General features: G+C 42.8%; 1 protein-coding gene across 13 annotated transcripts in view; it reads left to right on the plus strand.

Annotated features, from left to right (window-relative positions):
- The window catches only part of RBMS3 (RNA binding motif single stranded interacting protein 3), a 929,122-nt gene that overhangs the window by 614,220 nt on the left and 291,801 nt on the right, over positions 1-23,101 (plus strand). For all 13 annotated transcript variants that reach the window (XM_068152893.1, XM_068152894.1, XM_068152892.1 and 10 more), the window contains one exon: positions 1,254-1,345. In XM_068152893.1, coding sequence (XP_068008994.1) covers positions 1,254-1,345 — 92 coding nt within the window. The remainder of the gene's footprint in view (positions 1-1,253; positions 1,346-23,101) is intronic.

Below are 23,101 nucleotides of genomic sequence, written 5' to 3' on the forward strand. Positions count from 1 at the left end.
ATTAAAGCTTTCAGGCAGTTCAGTTTCATCCATATGGCTTCCCAGGGAGACGCCAAAGAGGTGGCCTCTGGCTACAGCTTGTCTGAGAAGCACATGCCTACCTGAGCTGTAATTGCTTGATGGGATGTAGATGGGAGTTTTTCCTGGATGGGGAGTGAAATACGTGCAGCTGCCTAAATAAGTGCTTGGCAAAAGTTTTAAGTATTTCTGATTCTTGTCAAATCTTTATGAGGAAGGCATTTGAATGATGCTGAAGATCAGAGATAGCTCAGTGCTTAGAAGTTTTGAAAAGTCCACTCTTTGCCCTGCTTCGTATCTTTAGGGGAATAAAAATGCTTCCTGTCAGTATCCAGGAGGGGCTTAACAGCACTGGTCTTGTTTGGACTTTCCAGTCTTGTTGGTTAAAGGAAGGAAAAAATAGAGTGGGAGGAACATAGGAAGTGACTGACTAATAAACTAAACTAATGCAAATACTGGGAATAGGAAAGCCACTTAAAAGGAAATGATTATCCCTTGCCAATCCCTGAATTCTAACCCCACTAAGCTGCTGTTCAGATGATACCCTGAAATAATTCCTGGTAGGGATCTGGCCCTTGTTCCAGCAGAGAGGGCAGTCAGATGAAAGGAATGTAGTTTAACCAGGCTGTGATTTTATTATCTTACTATCTTCCAGACCTATCTGGCATTTTCTTGTAGAGTGCAGGTTGCAATTTCTCCCTTAATTGCTCCAACTTGTTGGAAGACTGTACTCCCTGACCTTACACAGGTGGCCCCAGCCTGCCACATAGACCCCCAACCCTCTTCTGAAGCTTAATTCTCATATGGGTTCAAGGGACGTGGAAGAAGTGTTGTTATCTTATGATACCAGCCATTGAAAGGTATATCCCAGGGAGTGCCATGCTGCTGCCTCCTCTTACAGAAGGGATAGGGCAGAACTCCGGAGCCCCATAAGCATGTGCTTTCCTGCTGCTTAGGGACCTTTTATCAGTTAGATAGGCAGGCAGAGAGCTGTAGACTCTCTCTCTCTCTGCTTTGTACCTTCCTGGATTTTGAAGCTTAAACCCCTCTAGTTTCAGAAGGAAAGGTGTGATAAATAAAGGTGAAGCGGCTGGTGGTGTTGGCCATGCTACTGGAAGACTATGAGGCAATGTGAAAGAATGGAGAGGGTTCTTTCTTTATAAAAATGAAATCTTTAGCTATGCATGCACAGATGGATGATAATGGAAAGGTCTGTTGCTCTGTTTATTTTTCAGGTTATGGTTTTGTAGATTTTGACAGTCCAGCAGCAGCACAGAAAGCAGTGGCATCTCTCAAAGCAAATGGCGTGCAGGCACAGATGGCAAAGGTAAGAGCAACCACGTTATTAGAGGATTATCTGCACTGTTGGGTTAAGTTTCCAAGAGTTTGATTTGCTTATGTTTTACTTAATGTTTTGGGCTTGCTTATTCCAAATCTTTTTTAAAGCCCTTTGGCTCCAGCTCCTTACTCATCTTACGGTTTCTCTGTGTTCTTAAGAACTGTGTCTTTTGCAAGAGGATCTGCTTTGATACTCTCTCTCTGCCCCCCTCTATAGAAAGGGTTGTAAGATGGAGAGTGCTGGAGTGTCAGAGTGGTTGGAAATGCCTTTTTTTCCTGACTACAGTGTGAAAGAAAGAGTTGTCTTTTATTCACCTCAAAGTTGTTCATTTGGTCCCTTTGCCTTGGAATAGTTATTCCTTTTGGATATGCCTCGTGGGCTTCTCTGAAGGACTGATTGATTAAACATGGAAAGTTTGTGATATCTACCTCATTTTGGCTTCTCTCTGTTTATTTTGAGGCTTTAAATGGAACTGTAGCAGGTTGTTGAAAGAATAGTTGCTGGAGGGTGTGGATAACTGGCATTTGTTGTTCGGAGTGACGGTGGAATACATGTTGTGCACCTTGTAGCAAGCACAGTGAGCTCAAATACTCTGGTCCTGAAATTATACTTTGTCTCCCAGCAAAGGGGCTAATGGGCAGATGAGAGTTATAGTACATGATGATCCTGTGCTCTTGCTGTTGCCTTTCTGAAGGCATAATCGTGTGGTTTTGGGCTTCAGACTGTGTCTGCCAGCAAAAGTAGCTGTTGTTTTGTACATTAGAATGCCTTGGCCTAGAATCACATATGGCCTTTAATATTGCCTGATTTAGCCTCTGCAGAAAGGATGCAAACCTAGAACCTCAAATATTGATCTGAAGCAGGTAATAGCTAAACCAGAGGCAAATCTACACACACTTACCACAGCTGAGGATTCCCACTTAAAGGAAAGCTGACGATTTTGGTTTTCAGTATTGTACTTAAAAGCTTGTGGGTTTGGTTTTGTCTGAAACACACACACACATACCTTGATGGCAAATGAAGTTCTTTTTCCCTTCTACCGAAATATACTCACTGTGCTTAAAGTAACTGGATGTCATCTGTGTACTCCTGTTTAACAGTGCCCCATAATGCAACCTGTGCTGTACATTGGCTCTTAGTTTTTGTTGACATGTGGCGATAAAAACTATTTGCTTCAAATGGGTAAAAGATGGCAAGCAGAAGAATGTGAGCACCTACTAAGTATGCTACTTTATTTCTCAGGTATACTGCATCTCCCTGTTAAAACAAAGGCAATTTGACACTAGTCAAACTGTGGAAAAGAAACCAAAGACAGGACATATGTCCTCCTTCATGATATCAAACAGCTATTCCTGGGGAGGAGTAATCTCTAACTACATAAATCTGTAACACTGGAGACTTAAAATTAGAGATTTAAAGATGAGGTGGAAAGATGAATCAATACATGGTATTGTCATGCTTCAGAACAATGAACATTTTCAGCAATTGCATCTGAGGAAATACCAAAACTGAAGGTGACTTAAAATGCTGTGGTTTGGGTTGTCCAGTATTTTGTGGGCCAAATGCAGAGTCTGATGCTTTCAGAGTGGAAACAGCTATACTGGCCACTGAGGTTTGTTTTCTGGGGATGTGTGGCGGGACTAGTTCTTTGCCTTGCATGATTTTGAGGTGACTGATGTGTTCACATTTGTTTACATAAGGCAGTGACTGTATTTTTGTTATTTAGCCATGGTGCCTGAAATCCCAGCGAGATTCTTTTCAGCGCGTTTGATAGTTCAAGATAAATATACAACTAACTTTTCTTATCTTTGAAAAAAATCTAAGTAATTAGGAAAGCAGGGATTCAAAGGAAAATGAGATGACTCTACACAAAGTACTTTATACTGCTGAGAAGGCAGGAGCCTGGGAAAGCAAATCTATCTGGAGAAACATGTTAGCTCTTGCACATATTGGAAGCCAAGTTGCATAACAGGGCTGAAAGACAGCGTTACCTGCCAGTGTCTGAATTAACAGTGAGGGCTCAGAAGAGGTTTGAAGAAAGAGGTAGAAGAAGAATTTAACCTTCAGTTCTGGAAGTTTACCTAGAACAGGTTTGTTTTTTTTTCCAAGAGCTGCATTTAATCATTGGTGAATAATTGTTATCAAATGAAATAATAGTTAAAAGGAAAAGAAAAACGTGTGAAGAAATGACCTAAGCATTTTGTATGGCATACCTTTAAAACACAGGCAGTATTTGTTCTGCATTGCAGAGTAGTGAAACTGGCCCATGCAGAGACTGAGGAGAAGTCTGTAACCTCTGTCAAGCACCTATCAGCAATGCCAGCCCTGTCATGGATGCTTTTGAATAAAGTTGAGAGACATCAGGCAGCTTTTGCTATGCATTGGCCTTCTCTGGTAATGAGAGAAAGTATACAAAAGTGTCAGTATTGTCTCTGATGTTTTCCTAGATAGAAATCTTGCCCAGAAAGAGAAGCTCTTTCTCAGTTTTAACACAGTATAATTTTTCTCATAGAAATCCAGGGATCTTTTTTGAAAGACAAAAAGCATAACTGAACATCCATCCTTGCTGGCTAGTGGAAATATCTTGAGGGTACTTGTGTAAAATATACTCATTTTATTGATGTTTAAATACAGCCATCTCCCTCATTTTTGTAGCATTTGGACACTTACTTGGCTTATTTGATTTCAGAGTGCTGCCTCTGGAAGAAGGTTAAACTCTGGTGGATCGATGCTTGATGTCCCATCACTGTTGGAAAACAAGTCTGGTCAAGGCTAGTACCTACCAGCATTTTGGATGCTGTTCAGCACTGTGCAAAGTAGTTAGGAGAGTATTCAGCTGAGGGACAGGAACAGCAGTATTATGCCTGCAGATGTAATGGTGGCAGGTGGGAGGTGAGGATGTATGAGTCCAGGGATGACTGCCTGCTTGGTGAGACAAGGATCCTCACAGCTTCCCACTCATGTAAGATTTGCATGAGGTTCTTGTACACACGTGCTGTAACCTTGCCTCTCTAGCATTTCCATCAGACAAGTACTTGAAGCAGAAGTTTTGACTATGTTTTACCTGTGTCCACTGAATTTCATCTAGGTTGCCCATACTGCTTGAAAGTGCTCGTTAGCAGTTTCATTTATTGAGATGAATTAATGCTGTGGAGCTGCTGAGCACTGGTTTCTTAGCTGCTCTGGCTTGTTTACTGTGTGCTACCTCCTTGCCTCTGGAAAGAACTCAAGACATGCAGATTTGTTTGCATATATATAGTGCCTGCTTGCCCAGGTTGGGGTTTTTGTTTTTGTTTTCCTACTAAAAATGGCACAACTGATATGCCACTGGATAATCTTACAGGAATTACTGGTTTGCTTGTCTCTTTACACTAGTGACTACCCAAACACTAAAAAGACAGTGCTTATGTGTATCACCATATGTGCATTGTTTATAGATCTGTTTCCATCTACTCCTTTCCTGCATTTCCTAGAAAGAATGTTATAGATGGAGCAATAAGGAAACTCTTAGTAATATGGGAGTTGGCTCAGAAAAGCAGGCAAAGAAGCTAGCACACCTGAAACTCCTAACAGTGCTCTCATAACAGGCAGCCACATGAATTCTTGGGCTTTGCAATAGTCCTTCACTCTCAGAATAACCTATTCATGAGGACCTTCCTTGATCTACTTTATATGTAAGCATTTAAGGATTCCAAGGAGTCTAAATCACCTGAAAGATCAGTAGAAGTCTGTTGTCTGAATAAACTACAGTATCTGAACTTCTCTGAAGTGGTGGACTGTGCAGTAAGTTTATACCTTCAGGGGTATTTTGGGATCCTCTTTACCATCTTTTATTTCTAGTCTGCTCTGAGATTGTTTAAAGTGGAGGTGCTCTAAGATTGTTTAAAGTGGAAGTTCAGGCACACATAGGTTCTTGCAGGAAGTATATAATAGTGTCTTTAATATCTAGTAGCCCATCAAGAGTGTTGAAATGAACACATTCACCAAGGAGGTGTTTTTAATCATGCTGTTATTCCAAGTGCATTTATAAGGATTAAAAAATGTATTTGATAATGTGTGTCTTCTAAGGGTTCTCCTTTTGTGTGTATAATGCATTTCAACATCCTCAGCCTGTGTATGAGGAATGTGGGGATTGAAGAAGTACTTAATTAGGCCTGGCAGTTGTCTATGTCCAAAGAACATTTCTTGCCTATTCTGCTTCAAGAACTGCCATCCAGAAGGTACATGGAAGGAGCTGAAAAAGGAACTGTGCCAATAGCCTGTGGTTTTTTTTTTTACTCAGCAGGGGAATTAGAGAATGTGATTTTGCTTCTTGTGTTATAACTTCCTCATCTCTCCATCATGCAGAAGCTTAAATACAGGGAGTAATCACCACCTCGGTGAAAGATGAAAGGGAACTGTTCCCCACAGAACAAAGCCAAGGAGAAGAGCTTCTTAAGATGAACAGAGGGCTAGTTGCTCTGGAGTGAAACACTTTCTCTCCGAGGACTAAGGAAAAGGAAATCCCACAGTAGAATCATTTCTTTTCCAGGCTTTTGCATGGATTTCAGGAATTGCTCTGGTATGAGTCAGCTGCCCAAATAAGCTCTTTCTGTTTGCTCATTTTCAGCTTATTTTTATTGTCTTTTACAACTGCTTCCTTTTTTTCTTTCTTTTTTTCTTTCTGTCATAGCCCAGTTCTGTAAGGGGCCATTCTTAAAATGGAAGCTGCAGAAGACAGAAAACCTTACCAGTGAAAACCATTCTTCAGAGTATTCCTTTCTTCCATCTTGATTTTTAATGGAAAATCATTGTTCTCTCTATTTTGCAGTTTAAAAAGGCAGGAAAATGGTTGATAAAGATGCTGTCCCTACAAAATATGGCCTGAACATGATCCACTGAAAATCACAAGTGGTTTCTTAATTCATTATTGAAATGTCTGCAAATTTTAGCTAACCAAACTTCAGGATACAGGTTGTTGCAGTTTTGGACAGTATTTGTGGGTAGCAGCCTTATTATGTTGGTAGCAGCCTTATTGTGTTGGTCTCTTCTCCCTAGTGCCAAGTGATAGAACAAAAGGAAATGGCCTCAAATTCCTCCAGGAGAGGTTTAGATTGAATATTAGGAAAAGATTTCTTTACTGAAAGAGTGATCAGGCATTGGAGTAGGCTGCCTAGGGTGGAGGGGGAGTCACCATCCCTAGAGGTGTTAAAAAAGCATGTAGACATGGCACTTCAGGACATGGTTTAATGACCATGGTGGTCTTAGGTTGATGGTTGGACTTGATGATCTCAAGAGAGCTTTTCCAACTGAAAGAGTTCTATCATTAGATGAGTCTATGATTTGTTTGCATCAGATTATACTTTTCCAGTTCTGGAAGGTCTTTTTCCAGATGAACACTGTCTAGATTCAGGCTTCAAATCACAGATGTGCTATAGCAAAGTGCTAACTTTACCTTCCAGAAAGTCTGCAGTAACGGAGGACTGTGTTTTATGAGCTTCCTAGATAACCAGGACTAAAGCAGTGAGAAGCTTTGTAAAATGAGAGATGGGTTGGGGTGACAGTGAAGATACATGACATTAATGCAAGGACTTTATAGCCTCAACTCTCCTGGAAAATGTAATGCTTCTGCTTGAGAACCATGTGTTAGTCAGTGCAAGATGAGCTTATGATCATGTTCCTGGTTTCAGATGCACATTCACAACATGCATAGAATGCATTAGCTGGAGCCATTCTTGAAAGAAGAACATCAAGTATCCCTGGAGATACTAAAATCCAGCTATCCTTTCACACTTGCACGTCTTGCTCCTAATAGCTTGTAGCTCAGTGTAAAAGGAGGTGTGTATCAGCCCATTGTATCACACCTACCATACTGTACCACTCCTGCCAAACTCATACATTTATACACCTAGGAGGGGAATTTCAGAAGTGCTTCATTTAGTTGGCATAATACTACTCTTCAGAAGTGAATGGGACTTTACTGATGGCAAATTGAGAGGAATTAGGTCAGTGCTGTGTTTCTTTGTTCCCACAACTCTTAGCACAGCGCCTTTCTTAACCATGAAGTTAGCTTAGAAAAATCTCATGGCACACACAGCCATGTTTATTCTCCAGCTATCACCTCAAATAGACCTCACCATGGTATTTTACTTCCCTTCTCAAGTGATGCTTTAGTGTCTAGATTGACTCAGGTTTTTTCATAATGTAATTTCATCTAAGATTAAAACATTCCTCTGCCTTGGAAAATTGCAGTGTAAATAATCAGTAAATATATCCACATCCCTGCTGCTAATTCCCTACACCACAGAGCAGATGATGATAAGTGAAACATGGAGCCAGTTTTTAAGCTGGAGAAGAGTGGAATTACTGGGCACTTCTTGGGTTATGAACTTCAGCCAAACAAGAATTGGCCTTTTTTTTTTTTCATAAATACACATTGCTCTTGACTTTCCTCTGACTTGGAACACATTTGAATTGGTAATGATAGAGCTGAAATGCACAGAACTTTGAACAGTTTAATCTGGAGAGAAGTATGAGGCTGCCTGCCTTTAGCGCTCACATAGGTATACATCTTGGAAGCTCTTGCACACTCTTTGCAAATCCTTTATGTTTGTAGAAAAGGAAATCTGACTCCTGCAAATGAGTTAAATGCTGGGCTCAGATTAATCCTTTTTTTTTTCCTCTCCATATTCAGGAAACTCCAAATGCCCTACAGAGGAGTTGTCCGACCACAACTATGCACCTTAGGAATCCGCAGCTCAGACTCAGAGAAACTATGTTCTAAATTCAGTAAACATGTCTTTACTCACCAGGAAGGACCCAGTGCACACTGTAATAATTAAACAAAATTCAGAAAAAGAAGTGATACCTCTGAGCTAGCAAATGGCTGCAGTCTTTCGGTGACATATTATTTAATCATGTTCTTCTGAAGCGCAGCATTAGGACAATGGTTTTGTAAGGTGAGAAACAAAAAACTATTGTATCTAGCATGCTTCCTTGTGAGGAGAACGTGTCCAGAGAAGGGCAACAAAGCTGGTGAGGGTTCCGGAGCACAAGCCTATGAGGAGAGGCTGAGGGAGCTGGGCTTGCTTAGCCTGGAAAAGAGGAGGCTTGGGGAGACCTTATTGCTGTTTACAACGACCTGAAGGGAGGTTGTAGACAGGTGGACCTGTAGACAGGTATCTTCTTCCAGCCAAGCAGCATGAGAACAAGAGGACACAGTCTCAAGCTGCACCAGGGGAGGTTTAGGCTGGGTGTTAGGAAGAAATTCTTCACAGAAAGAGTGATTGACCTTTGGAATGTGCTGTCCAGGGAGGTGGTGGAGTCACCATCGCTGGAAGTATCATAGTATCATTCAGGGTTGGAAGGAACCACAAGGATCATCTAGTTCCAACCCCCCTGCCATGGGCAAGGACACCCCAGACTAGATCAGGCTGGCCAGAGCCTCATTCAGCCTGCTCTTAAACACCTCCAGGGACTGGTTGGGGCACTTGGTGCCATGGTTTAGTTGATTAGATGGTGTTAGGTGATAGGTTGGACTTGATGATCTCTGAGGTCTTTTCCAACCTGCTTAATTGTGTATTCTGTATGGAGAAGCAGATGATTCACATGGCCACCAGTGGGAGAATATGTGTATGCTTATTTGGCTTCCACTCAGTCTGGACTAAGAAACAGATTCAACAAAGCAATGTGATTTGTGTGAAAATCAGGCCACTTGCAGATTATTTTATTTGCTTTGGAAAGCAGGTGTGCAAACTTCAGGAGCATTTCTTCTGAGCTGATGTGCAGTGCCTGTGTAACAGCTCATCAGTCTGGAAATACACAGGTGCATATTCTGCAGTAAACACAAATCTGCTAGTAATATGCACAGCTATTCCCTGTACACATGCATCTGGCTCTGAATACCTAAATGTTACTGTATTAGTGAATACTCTGCTTGTTATTTCCTCATTAGTGAATGTCTCCCATTCCACTGGCACGTCTGATTGGTTTGACTGTAATCTGAATAAATGTAGGTTTAAACAACATTTTGTTTACTAATGAATGGTAATTCTTGTCCCTGGAAAAACTTCCATTTTTCTGTTGTAGAAAATTATCACATTAGGCTTTCCTCATGGTACATGCAAGAACCTGAGTCATGGTGGCAGGCTCATTGCATTTTTTTTCAGTCCTTGGACTTTCCCTTCATCTGTTTCATAGTTTCATTCAGGGTTGGAAGGGACCACAAGGATCATCTAGTTCCAACCCCCCTGCCACGGGCAGGGACACCCTACACTAGATCAGGCTGGACAGAGCCTCATCCAGCCTGGGCTTAAACACCCCCAGGGACGGGGCCTCGACCACCTCCCTGGACAACCCATTCCAGGGTCTCACCACTCTCATGGTGAAGAACCTCCTCCTCACATCTAGCCTGAATCTCCCCACCTCCAGCTTCATTCCATTCCCCCTAGTCCTATCACTACCTGAGATCCTGAGAAGTCCTTCCCCAGCCTTCTTGGAGGCCCCCTTCAGATACTGGAAGGCCACAATGAGGTCACCTGGGAGCCTTCTCTTCTGCAGACTGAACAGCCCCAACTCCTTCAGTCTGTCCTCATAGGAGAGGTGCTCCAGCCCTCTGATCATCCTTGTGGCCCTTCTCTGGACACGTTCCAGCACCTCCACATCCCTCTTGTAATAGGGGCTCCAGAACTGGACACAGTACTCCAGGTGGGGTCTCACCAGGCTGAGTAGAGGGGGAGGATCACCTCCCTCGACCTGCTAGCCACACTTCTCCTGATGCAGCCCAGGATCTGATTGGCTTTGAGGGCTGCAAGTGCACATTGAGAGCTCATGTTGAGCTTTTTGTCCACCAGCACCCCCAAGTCTCTCTCCTCAGGGCTACTTACCAGCCAGTCACTGCCCAGCCTGTATTTGTGCCTGGGATTGCCTCGACCCAGATGCAGGACCCTGCACTTGCTCATATTGAACTTCATGAGGTTGGCTTGTGCCCACCTCTCCAGCCTGTCAAGGTCCCTCTGGATGGCCTCCCTTCCCTCCAGCGTGTCTGCTGCACCACACAGCTTGGTGTCATCATCAAACTTGCTGAGGGTGCACTCAATGCCACTGTCCATGGCACCCACAAAGATGTTGAACAAGACAGGTCCCAGGACTGATCCCTGAGGGACTCCGCTTGTCACTGGCCTCCACTGGGACATGGAGCCATTGACAGCCACTCTTTGGGTGCGGCCATCAAGCCAGTTCCTTATCCATCTAGTGGTCCACCCATCAAACCCATGTGTCACCAGTTTGGAGACCAGGATGTGGTGCGGGACAGTGTCGAAGGCTTTGCTCAGGTCCAGGTAAACGACATCAGTTGCTCGCCCCTCAGCTATTAATTTTGTCACCTGCTCATAGAAGGCCACCAGGTTGGTCAGGCAGGATTTGCCCTTGGCAAAGCCATGCTGACTGTTCCCAATCACCTCTTCACTATTCTTTTGAGCGAGTAGTGACTCCAGGAGGATCTGCTCCATGACCAGGAGGATCTGCTCCATGTTTGTGCTCAGAAAGGGAGATTATGATGATAGAAAGGGCTGAATTCTATTTGCTGACACATTAGGCTGTCTTTGATGTGATCTAAATAAGTGTGATATAAGAATGTAAAACTGGTCATATTGGGCCAGAAAAAAAGGTCCCCATGATACCAGATTCTCTTTTTGGTAGAGCAATGGAGCATGCCAGCACTGGTGTAAAAGAGCCATGCAAGAGTCTGAGGATACTCTCCTAGCCTCCAGCAATTTGTGGTTTGGGGTTTCCTGAGCTTGTTTGGAATAGCCTTCTGTAGAACTGCCTCACCATAAAGAATTTATGCTGCCTTTTTTTGGCATTTGTAATTTTCACAGAATCACAGAATGTGAGGAATTGGAAGGGACCTCAAAAGATCACCTAGTCCAAGCACCCTGCCAGGGCAGGATCAGCTACAGTACATCACACAGGAATGCATGCAAGTGGGTTTTGACTATCTCCAGAGAGGGAGACTCCACAACCCCCAATGCAGCCTGTTCCAGGGTTCCATCACCCTCACAGTAAAAGTTTTTCCTCATGTTTACATGGAACGTCTTATGCCTCAACTTCCACCCATTGCCCCTTGTTCTGACATTGGGCATTACCAAGAGGAGCCTGACTCCATCCTCTTGGCACTCACCCTTTACATATTTATAAACACTAATGAGGTCATCTCTAACTCTCTTCCTCTCCAAACTAAACAGTCCCAGCTCCTTCAGTCTCTCCTCATAAAGAAGATGTTCCACTCCCTTATTTATTTTTGTGGCTCTGCACTGGACTCTTTCAAGCAGTTTCCTGTCCTTCTTGAACTGAGGGGCCAGAATTGGACACAGTATTCCAGATGCAGCCACACCAGGGCAGAATAGAGGGGAAAGAGAACCTCTCTGGACTACTAACCACAATCCTCCTAATATACCCCAAAATGGCATTGGCCTTCTTGGCTACCAGAGCACATTGCTGGCTTGTGGTCATCCATCCACTAGGACTCCCAGATCCTTTTCCCCTTCGTTGCTCTCCAGCAGGTCACTCCCCAACCTAAACTGATACATGGGGTTGTTCTTTCCCAGTTGCAAGACTCTACGCTTGCCCTTGTTGAATTTCATAAATTTCTTCCTGCCCAACTCTCCAGCCTGTCCAGGTCTTGCTGAATAGCAGCACAGCCTTGAGGTGTGTCAGCCACTCTTCCCAGTTTGGTGTCATCAGCAAACTTGCTGACAGTGCACTCTGTGCCCTCATCCAGGTTGTTGATGAATATATTGAATAGTACTGGCCCCAGTGGGACTCCCTTAGATACAGGCCTCCAACTGGACTCTGTCCCATTGACCACAGCACTGACTTGCTTCCATTAACCACTTCACAATCCAAGTCACTACCTAATTGTCCAGACCACCCTTCCACAGTTTAGCTGCAAGGATACTGTGGGAAACAGGAACCTAGACGCTGCAGACAGCTACAGCATCACTTGGGCACATGCAAGCCCTGATTGCAGGCAGCACAACCTCCAGCCAAGCAGAAATTCTTTGGTTTAACTATATGTTCTTTGAAGGACTGTCTCCTTTGCTTACTCCATACCTGCAATGTTGATATCATTGCTTGCTTGCTTGCTTGCTCATTCTTTCTTGTGTTGAAAGAGACAGAAGGCTTTTACTCCCTATGAATCTTTTTCATGCCACTTAGGATTTTATAAAATGCAATCATAACTTCCCTTAATCCTTCTTCTTTTTCCACTTTTAAGCAAGATGTGCTAGGACATTCATGCATAAATAAGGGTGTGGTTCTTCGAAGCAAGGAGCAGTTGCTAAGTAGTGAGCATGAAGCCTGGTAAAGTGTTCTTGTAATATGAGAGTGAAGCTGGCAGGAAGCTTAGAAGGGTCATTTTGTATCAATATGCTGGACAAGAGCTGAGTATTGCTAATGCCATGATGTACTGCAGGCTGGGAAGTGGGAAAATGGAACACAGAAGAAGGATGCACTTGACTGATAGCAGATATTTTCTAAGATCATAGAATCAATAAGGTTGGAAGAGACCTCAAAGATCATCAAGTCCAACCTGTCACCCAACACCTCATGACTACTAAACCATGGCACCAAGTGCCACGTTCAATCCCCTCTTGAACACCTCCAGGGATGGTGACTCCACCACCTCCCTGGGCAGCATGTTCCAATGGCCAATTACTCTTCCTGGGAAGAACTTTCTCCTCACCTCAAGCCTAAACCTCCCCTGGCACAGCTTGAGACTGTGTCCTCTTGTTCTGGTGCTAATTGTCTGGGAGAAGAGACCAACCCCCTCCTGGCTACAACCTCCCTTCAGGTAGTTGTAGACACCAATAAGGTCTCCCCTGAGCCTCCTCTTCTCCAGGCTAAACAACCCCAGCTCCCTCAGTCTCTCCTCACAGGGCTTGTGCTCGAAGCCTCTCCCCAGACTCATTGCCCTTCTTTGGACACGTTCAAGAGTCTCAATGTCCTACTTAAATTGAGGAGCCCAGAACTGGACACAGTACTCATTTCTCGTTTTGTACAAGGATAAATGCCCTCATCTGATTAAGCTAGGAAGATAAGTTTTTCAAACAAGAACTGTCAGCTTTAGAAAAATGTCCTTCAGAAAGAACTGAGTTGTTAGAAAAAATCAGAAATAACATAACTAGTCCTTTAAAACAGTGAGTGGAGAAGGCACAACCCCAAATATGAGGCTGTATTTTCAGTGTTTTGTAAAAAGACAATATTACCACCACCACCACCCCCAAGCCCTCTACATCTGTGTATAACTAAGGAATTATACATACCTGTGACTGCTGGATCTCAGCTTTCCTTAAACATTAGGTCATATTCTTCTCTGTCATACAGCTGAACAATTCCTGAAACTGTTTCCACCAGTGGATCAGTGTCTGGCCAGTCCTGTCAGCAGTCTTGAGGATGTTAGATTTGCCAGGGACTACTGATGTACCCCTGTGTATTTTATCCTGTGCCTGTGCCCAGGCAACCAGCACCAGAACAAGAGGACACAGTCTCAGGCTGCACCAGGGAAGGTTTAGGCTGGATGTTAGGAAGAAGTTCTATACAGAGAGAGTGATTGCCCATTGGAATTGGCTGCCCAGGGAGATGGTGGAGTCTCCATCATTGGAGGTGTTCAGGAGGAGACTTGATGGGGTGCCTTGTGCCATAGTTGATTAGGTGGGTTGGATTGGTTGATGGGTTGGACACAATGATCTTGAAGGTCTCTTCCAACCTATTCTATTCTATTCTATTCTATTCTATTCTATTCTATTCTATTCTATTCTATTCTATTCTATTCTATTCTATTCTATTCTATTCTATTCTATTCTATTCCTTGTGTGTGATGTTACCAGCAATGCTGTAGCTTGTGCCCTCATCTCTAAAAGGAGGAAAGGACTGCAGCAGATCTCATGCTGTGAAGATGAATCTTTATTCAGGAAGGATGTCTATTAATGCTGATCTGCTTTCCCTCATGCTTACAGAGGAAAATTACACTGTTATGACCTGTAGTCCAAAATGGCAGACACATGGGAGAGAGCACAGAGACCCTAAATTGCCAGTTTCTCTAGCTGTGTAGGCATAATAAGTCTTTGTCTGACTCCTAAGTAAGCTATACAAAGGTATGGCCTGGAGACCTCTGAGAGGTTTATGTTCTAGGGACCTCTGGGAAGTTTGTATCTACTAAAGACACTGCATAAACTGCAGTAATGGAAGTACAACAGCTAGCTCCTGTTCTATGCCTCATAACTTTGTGGTCTCAAAAACTAAGGCAAGCAATGAAAACTTTGATGATAGCATCTGTAATAGTTGGAATAGTTGGATCTCCCCTAGGTGAACACAGAATTAGAATGGATGTAGTATTTGATAGGAGGTATATTTTCCCATGTTGAATGGATCCAAGTGCTTATATGAATGCCAGTAAGTAAGAAAGCAGGGTGTGTTCCATAATTACCACTCATCACTCATCTTCAATCTTGATGTTTCATTTCTAAAGACAGAAAACTTTGGAGTTAGGATAGTTAAGGCTTTGTGATGGAAAGCTTGGCTTTGAATTTCTCACAGGTGGACAGAGTTTTTCTGAAAGTTGTCACTCAAGTCCATGCCTCAGATACAATTTCTTCATACAGCTAAATCATTCTTAGTTCTTACATGCAGCTGATAAGTAAACAAAGAGAAGATGCCTTGGAAAAAATCCTCCCCAACTTCAGAGGTGTCCTTGACACTTAGTTAATGCATGATGCTGTTTCAGTGCAGTATGACAGTTCTGTCTGTGTGTGGGCATATGGGGGCTTAGTATGTGCATGCATAGTTGATAAGTATTCAAGTAACTGTGTTTATAACAACGTATGCAGACACATATAGGTGATCATTTAGAAATAGCCTGGATAACATTTTAGTATGCAATGCAATTCCCATGAGTAGCCTGTAGCACTGCATGGGGTTGTTGTGGCCAAAGTGCAGCACCTGGCACTTGGACTTTTTGAATGCCATTGTATCCCGTTGGGAGTCTTTTACACACTACTGAACCAGGATGAGGAGGCTGATGAGGCATTCTACAGGTGATGGCAGAAGTCTCCAAATCGTCCGGCCTTGTTCTCATGGCACACTTTAATTTACCAGATGTCTGCTGGATAGACAACATAGCAGAGAAGAAACAATCTAGGAGGTTTCTTGAGCATGTGGAAGACAGCTTCCTGACAGTTGGTAAATGAGACTTACAGGGGAAGTGCTTAGCTAGACCTACTGTTCACAAACAGTGAAGGACTAGTGGTTGATGTAGTGGTTGGAAGGCAGTGGTTGAAATGATAGAATTCTTGATTCTTGGTGAAGTAAGGTGGGTGGGGGGCATCAGTGAAACTACTACTGTGGACTTCTGGAGGGTATGCTCTGGAGTCTTCAGTAGGCTTGTTAAGAATGTCCCTTGCAAGACAATCTTGAAGGGCAAAGGGGTCCAGGAAGGCAGCATTCTTCCAGGGAGACATTCCTTGCAATTTAGTAAATAAGTAATTTGGATTGAAAGGTACTGCATTTATTTGACAAATTCCAGCCTACTTCATTCCTTCAGCAGTAACTCTGCATGGCTCTGTCAGTGGTACAAACTAAAATCCAGTGCTTGCAGGGAATAAAGTATTTAACATAAGAGGAATCATAGGGATGCCATGGCCAGAAGCTGATTTCAGACATCATGTATCATTTCTGATACAAATACATTTATGATACAAATACATTTCTGATACAAATATTTCTGATACAAATACATTTCTGATACTTTCTGATACAACAACCCCATGCAGTGCTACAGGCTGGGGTCAGAGTGGCTGGAGAGCAGCCAGGCAGAGAGGGACCTGGGGGTGCTGGTTGATGGTAGGATGAACATGAGCCTGCAGTGTGCCCAGGCAGCCAGGAGGGCCAATGGCATCCTGGCCTGCATTAAGAACAGTGTGGTCAGCAGGAGCAGGGAGGTCATTCTGCCCCTGTACACTGCACTGGTTAGGCCACACCTCGAGTACTGTGTCCAGTTCTGGGCCCCTCAGTTTAGGAAGGATGTTGACTTGCTGGAACAAGTCCAGAGAAGGGCAACAAAGTTAGTGAGGGGCTTGGAACACAAGTCCTATGAGGAGAGACTGAGGGAGCTGGGGCTGCTTAGCCTGGAGAGGAGGAGACTCAGGGGTGACCTTATTGCTGTCTACAACTACCTGAAGGGGGGTTGTAAACAGGCAGAGGTTGGTCTCTTCTCCCAGGCAGCCAGCACCAGAACAAGAGGACACAGTCTCAGACTGTGCCAGGGGAAGTTCAGGCTGGAGGTCAGGAGGAAGTTTTACACAGAGAGAGTGATTGCCCATTGGAATGGACTGCCCGGGGAGGTGGTGGAGTCGCCGTCACTGGAGGTGTTCAGGAGGAGACTTGACAGGGTGCTTGGTTACATGGGTTAGTTGATTAGGTGGTGTTGGGTGATAGGTTGGACGCGATGATCTTGAAGGTCTCTTCCAACCTGGTTTATTCTATTCTATTCTATTCTGCTTGTGTCTATGTGTGCAGCTTTCTGCCTCACCCATGGGCATTCAGGGAAGGAAAAAATGCAAAGGTCCAGTGTTTGAGATGGATATGGTCTTTGTTCATCTTGCAGAATTGATGAAGTGCTGTTGATTGAATGTAAATATGCCTTAACTCCTTCACAGTATTTCTATCAAAGAGAACATTATTATAGAGAAGACAGGCATTTGCTGGAGCCATGGAAGTAATACTGGCTATGCGGTACTATGTAGAGGTGGTGTATAATGGTGTCTGGATATGTTTGCATCTAAATGAGCTGAGCATTTCTTTTCATACAGCTTTGATTTACCTCAATTGCTACAGGTTTTCATTCTTCCTGGGATGTGGGGAATCATATTCCCATTATGCACTCATCTTCCCTTCACATACTGTCTGCCACTTTCAGGCAGTGCTGTCTGATAAGTATATGTAATAAAGATCTTTTACATCAGACCTGGTTACTTGGTGGTGTCCGGGGCCTCAGGAGGAGCGATGAGTGACAAGTACAGCATTTAAGTACTGCTTCTTTTTCATGTTAAGTATTGACTGCATCTGAACCTGCTTCAGCATTATTAATGTTTATGAGAATGATTGGATGATAATGCACAGTTCCAATTTCTTTGTTTTAGAATTGTTTTATGAGCATCAATTTTCCTTTTATCTTTTTGTCTCCAAAGAGCCTTAGTAGCCCATTAACTGCTTGTGTTAGATCCCCTCACTCAGGGAGTATGTAGACTGCCGCTGCATACGCGTTAAGAGGTTCCATTTGCTACACATCATTTAGTGTGGGTCATCTTAGAAAAAAACAACGTTTCTTGGCCCAATTATTCTCTTGGTTGCACTTTAAACTGAAGGCACAGTAAACTGATTTAACTCTCAGTATAATGTTGGTGTATCTCTCAAGGTAGTCAGAATTTTCGTGTTTTAGGAAAATAATGTAGAAAAACATTTAGGAAGCAAAATTTGTGAATCAAAATGTCCAGGCATGGGTGAGCCTCCTGTGCTCCTTTTGCTTTAAATTAGTGCAAGATCATTTTAAAATGATCTTGCACTAATTTAAAGCAAATGATTGTAGTAATTCACTGATATTTTCTTTCCTGTGTCCTGCAGACGCTACAAAACTTTCTGAACTACTTCAGCATTGGAAGGGTGAAGTTTATAGGTCATTGTTACTTAGATTGCAGTACCTTCTGAAGAATGCTAGATACTTCAAAGATGAAGGACTGCATGATTTTAAAAGGCAAAGTCAAAGCACAAAATAATGCAGTAACAGAGCTGTGTGTACACTGTTCTAATGAGAAACAGAATTATTCCCTCTGTCTTTGCTTTTTCGTTCCCTTTTCTCGTTTCAATGAGGGATTTCCTATTAAAATCCTCACCTATTTACTTAGATTTTGTATATGTGTGTCTTAGGAGGTTAAGTATGTTTCCCTTCAGTAGAGCATCTCCCTTTTCCTTCCCTTGCCAATTCACTGCTACAGTCTTGTCCTTCTGCCATACCTAATGGGATTTGTCAAGTCCTTGGTGTAACCGTGTTTTATTTCCATGAGTAATGGCATAGAATGGTAGGGCATCTTGTCCTGCCCTAAACGAGACATGCCAAGCCAAACATGAAATGGAATGCTGGGTGTTATATCCTATAAGTTTGTCAAGTGTGTGATCTATTTTTTAGAGACCCAACTCCGTACACTGAAATATTTTACCGCTTGTGAACTTTAGCTTCTGTTAATATGATTGAAGCTAGTGGAAATGGAAATTGTCAGGGCAATTTAACAAAGAGAGCCTGTAAAACTCATTACATCCCAGGTAGTAAAATCCCTTTAGAAGGCACATTCTTCAAACTTGAGCTTTATTCAGTAAACTGCATTGGTGCCTGACCTTTTAAGAGCCTTCCCTTCCCTGGGAGGGAGGAGGGGGAAGGGTCCTGTTTTTTAGAGCTACCTATCTTAAATTATAAACAGCAGCCAGATTTGACTCTGTGCTTTAGATCACATGGGATGACAAAGTATGCAGCTGCTCCAAACAGACAGTTAAATGGCCAGCTATTTAGATAAGTTTGATGTGTATTTCATGTAATTGTATACTCTATAAAACAGTAAAACAGTCGATGTTGTGTGCTGGCTGTATTTTATTGTGACGTAAATCAAAGTACCAATCACAAGTTTGTAATTCAGCTTCATGATTTTAAAACCTAGTGGCTTTAAGAAGGTTTGGATTGATAATGTGCAGTGGATGGGCAAGGGTTAAAGATACTTTTGGGAAAATAATTCCTGTTATGTTTATATCTAATTGGTGTAGCAAGTTAAATTGACATGTGGAGAAGTCTCGAGGTATGTGGCTGGGCTTCACCTGCACTGCACTATAATCATGCCCCTAAGTATGCCTCTCTCTGCACTGTCTTTGTGGTAGTGTTTATGACAGCAAACGTAAGTGTTTTCTTTTCTTCCTTTCTTTCCTTCCTTTCCTTCCTTTCCTTTCTTTCCTTCCTTTCCTTCCTTTCCTTTCCTTCCTTTCCTTCCTTTCCTTCCTTTCCTTCCTTTCCTTCCTTTCCTTCCTTTCCTTCCTTTCCTTCCTTTCCTTCCTTCCTTTCCTTCCTTTCCTTCCTTTCCTTCCTTTCCTTCCTTTCCTTCCTTTCCTTCCTTTCCTTCCTTTCCTTCCTTTCCTTCCTTTCCTTCCTTTCCTTCCTTTCCTTCCTTTCCTTCCTTTCCTTCCTTTCCTTCCTTTCCTTCCTTTCCTTCCTTTCCTTCCTTTCCTTCCTTTCCTTCCTTTCCTTCCTTTCCTTCCTTTCCTTCCTTTCCTTCCTTTCCTTCCTTTCCTTCCTTTCCTTCCTTTCCTTCCTTTCCTTCCTTTCCTTCCTTTCCTTCCTTTCCTTCCTTTCCTTCCTTTCCTTCTTCCTTTCCTTCCGTCTGTCTTTTTTCCAATCATGCATCACAAACTGTGATTTGTAGAATACACGAAAAGGAAATGTGTCTCGCGAGGTGTCTCTACCAGTTCACTATTTCTCTGCTTTTCCTTCTTTCATCATCTAAACAATTACAAACTGTAAGGATTTAATTTTCTTGCAGCTATCCTCTGCCTGGTTTATGTGCACAAGTCAGGTTGCTCATTAGTGAGGACACACACACTCAGGGTTTAGTCCGGCAATCTTGGAAGTGCATGGAAAGCCTCCCACGTATTTATTGGGTGTCAGATGGAACATTTAGTGCACTTTGTGGCATTACAAGATTTTGTCCAATTACATGATAAGGCTTTTGCCTTATCTATGCAGTTTGTTAGATAGTATACTTATGGGAAATATGTTAGAGCTGATTGTGGGGAAGCTGGAAAGAGAGAGCATTTGCCTGCTCTGCAGTTTTCATGTTATTTCATGTAATTTTTTTTGCCTTTGGTACTGTGCATCTTTTTTATTTCTCTTGGATCTGTCACCACCTTATCTAGAGGTTTCCTGAACGTGTTTAAAGAAAAGTAGACAAAAAAAATGTAAGTGAAATTAAAACAAGATTAAGAAAGGATTAAAAGTGAGAAATAGAATCAAGAGAACAAAAATTCTGAAGAACCACTAAAAATGTTTGTTTGTTTGTTTATGATATACAGAAGAATTTTGAAATGCATAAATGGTACCAAGTGCTTCACGCAAAGAGAAGAGTCAGGTCTTTAGATGACAGATAAAAAGCTATGTAAATTCACAGCAATCCCAGTAAGGTTTCAGAATAGAATAGAATACAATAGAATAGAATAGAATAGAATAGAGCAGAGCAGACCAGACCAGACCAGACCAGACCAGACCAGGTTGGAAGAGACCTTTGAGATCATCGTGTCCAACCCATCATCCAATACAACCTAATCAACTAAACCATGGCACCAAGCACCCTATCAAGTCTCCTCCTAAACACCTCCAATGATGGTGACTCCACCACCTCCCCAGGCAACCAATTCCAATGGGCAATCACTCTGTGTAGAATTTCTTCCTAACCTCCCGTCTAAACTTCCCCCCTTGTATCTGTAATCCACAAATTCTTTGCCACTGTAAAGAACTGAGGGGTGCTGGTTATATTTACAGATGCCTGAACTCTGCAGTAGAGGGGTGCTTTTTTCCACAGAGAAGTACTGATCTTTGTGTAGAAATTGTTTCACATCAAGCAGAAGCTGGTGATAACCCAAATGTAGAGCCTAAGATGATTCCTCTTTGAAAATTTGGCCTTTTCTCATCCAGAAAAGAAATACTCCCTGCTTTGAGCTTTTGAACAGGTGAGATTTATTCCATTGCTCGTACATCTGCAGCACTTCCTCTTCCTTGTTTAAATTCTGTTTTCCAGTGTGTGGCAGAGCCTTAGATTTGCAGCATAGAAGAGAGAGCAATTATAGAAGAAAGAATCTTTCTGAGGAAGCTAGGATGCAAATGATCCACTGCCCTGTGGAACAGGAACGCAGATGAACCTTTGTAGATATACATGGTGTGTGTTGTGATTTTCTTTCATAAATTCTTTTGCAGAAAGCAGAAATATGGGTAGGTGGCAATATGCAAAGTGTCTGCTGTAACAACAATGCCTTAGTATCTATCTTTGGTGCCTGGGTATTATGCCCAGCATTTAAAAATATAGAATAGAATAGAATAGAATAGAATAGAATAGAATAGAATAGAATAGAATAGAATAGAATAGAATAGAATAGAATAGAATAGAATAGAATAGAATAGAATAGAATAGAATATTTAGTTAACTAAGTTGAAAAAGACCTTCGAGATCAAGTCCAACCTATTACCCAACACCATCTAATCAACTAAACCATGACACTAAGCACCCCATCCAGTCTCTTCCTAAACACCTCCAGTGATGGTGACTCCACCATCTCACTGGGCAGCCCATTCCAATGGCCAATCACTCTTTCTGTGAAGAACTTCTTCCTAACATCCAACCTAAGCCTCCCCTGGTGCAGCTTGAGACTGTGTCCTCTTGTTCTGGTGCTGGCCGCTTGGGAGAAGAGACCAACCCCCACCTGTTTACAGCCTCCCTTCAGGTAGTTGTAGACAGCAATAGGCCCCGTCCCTGGGGGTGTTTAAGAGCAGGCTGGATGAGGCTCTGTCCAGCCTGATCTAGTGTGGGGTGTCCCTGCCCGTGGCAGGGGGGTTGGAACTAGATGATCCTTGTGGTCCCTTCCAACCCTGAATGAAACTATGAAACCTTCTCCTCTCCAGGTTAAGCAACCCCAGTTCCCTCAGCCTCTCCTCATAGGGCTTGTGCTCCAAACCTCTCCCCAGCTTTGTTGCCCTTCTCTGGACATGTTCCAGCAAGTCAACATCTTTCCTAAATATGCCACAGTGTGTTCACCACCCATAGCCAGGTAACCTGTAGGTATTGATGAGGGAGAAAATCGTTTTGAAACCATACATTTCTCAAAGAAAGATTGCTATTCAGTCAGGGGAATTTATTTGATGATGAAAGGAAAATGTCTATGTGAAGAGATGACTTGCCTTCATTTATTAGAGTTGTTCATTTCATGTAAGACAGAATTTTCCAAAAGTCTGACTCTAGAACCAGCTACAAACTACCTATGCTTTCTACAAACTTGACAACCCTGAATGATACTATGATACTATGACTCTGGAGCTCCTAAAAATAATAATGAGTTGGGTTACATTAGTCAGTTTTAACCATCAATATTTATCCTCTCTTTTCTGAAATGTCAGGTTAAGTGGCTAATTATTTCATCATTGAAGAAAACCTGGTTAGCACTGTGTAAATACTCATTTTGGCTCCTGCATGCCCCATGAATGGTGAGGAGGAGAAGGGATAAAGAAGAAGAAGAAAAGATTGTGTTTTGGAAACAGCACTGTGGCTGAATACTCAATCTCATTATTTATATCCTTTGTCACTCTTTTCTGAGTTTTGCAATCCTATGGTTATATTTGAGTCTCTGATTTTCTTTTTTGTGTCCATTTGCATTATTTTACACGTGCTGTCTTCAGTATCATACAAGCCCTATGAGGAGAGACTGAGGGAGCTGGGGCTGCTTAGCCTGGAGAGGAGGAGACTCAGGAGTGACCTTATTGCTCTCTACAACTACCTGAAGGGGGGTTGTAAACAGGCAGAGGTTGGTCTCTTCTCCCAGGCAGCCAGCACCAGAACAAGAGGACGCAGTCTCATGCTGCGCCAGGGGAAGTTCAGGCTGGAGGTCAGGAGGAAGTTTTACACAGAGAGA

The sequence above is a fragment of the Melanerpes formicivorus genome, unplaced genomic scaffold, assembly GCF_026170545.1.
Source record: "Melanerpes formicivorus ecotype bairdi unplaced genomic scaffold, bMelFor1.0.p_v2 SCAF_24, whole genome shotgun sequence".
NCBI lineage: Eukaryota > Metazoa > Chordata > Aves > Piciformes > Picidae > Melanerpes > Melanerpes formicivorus.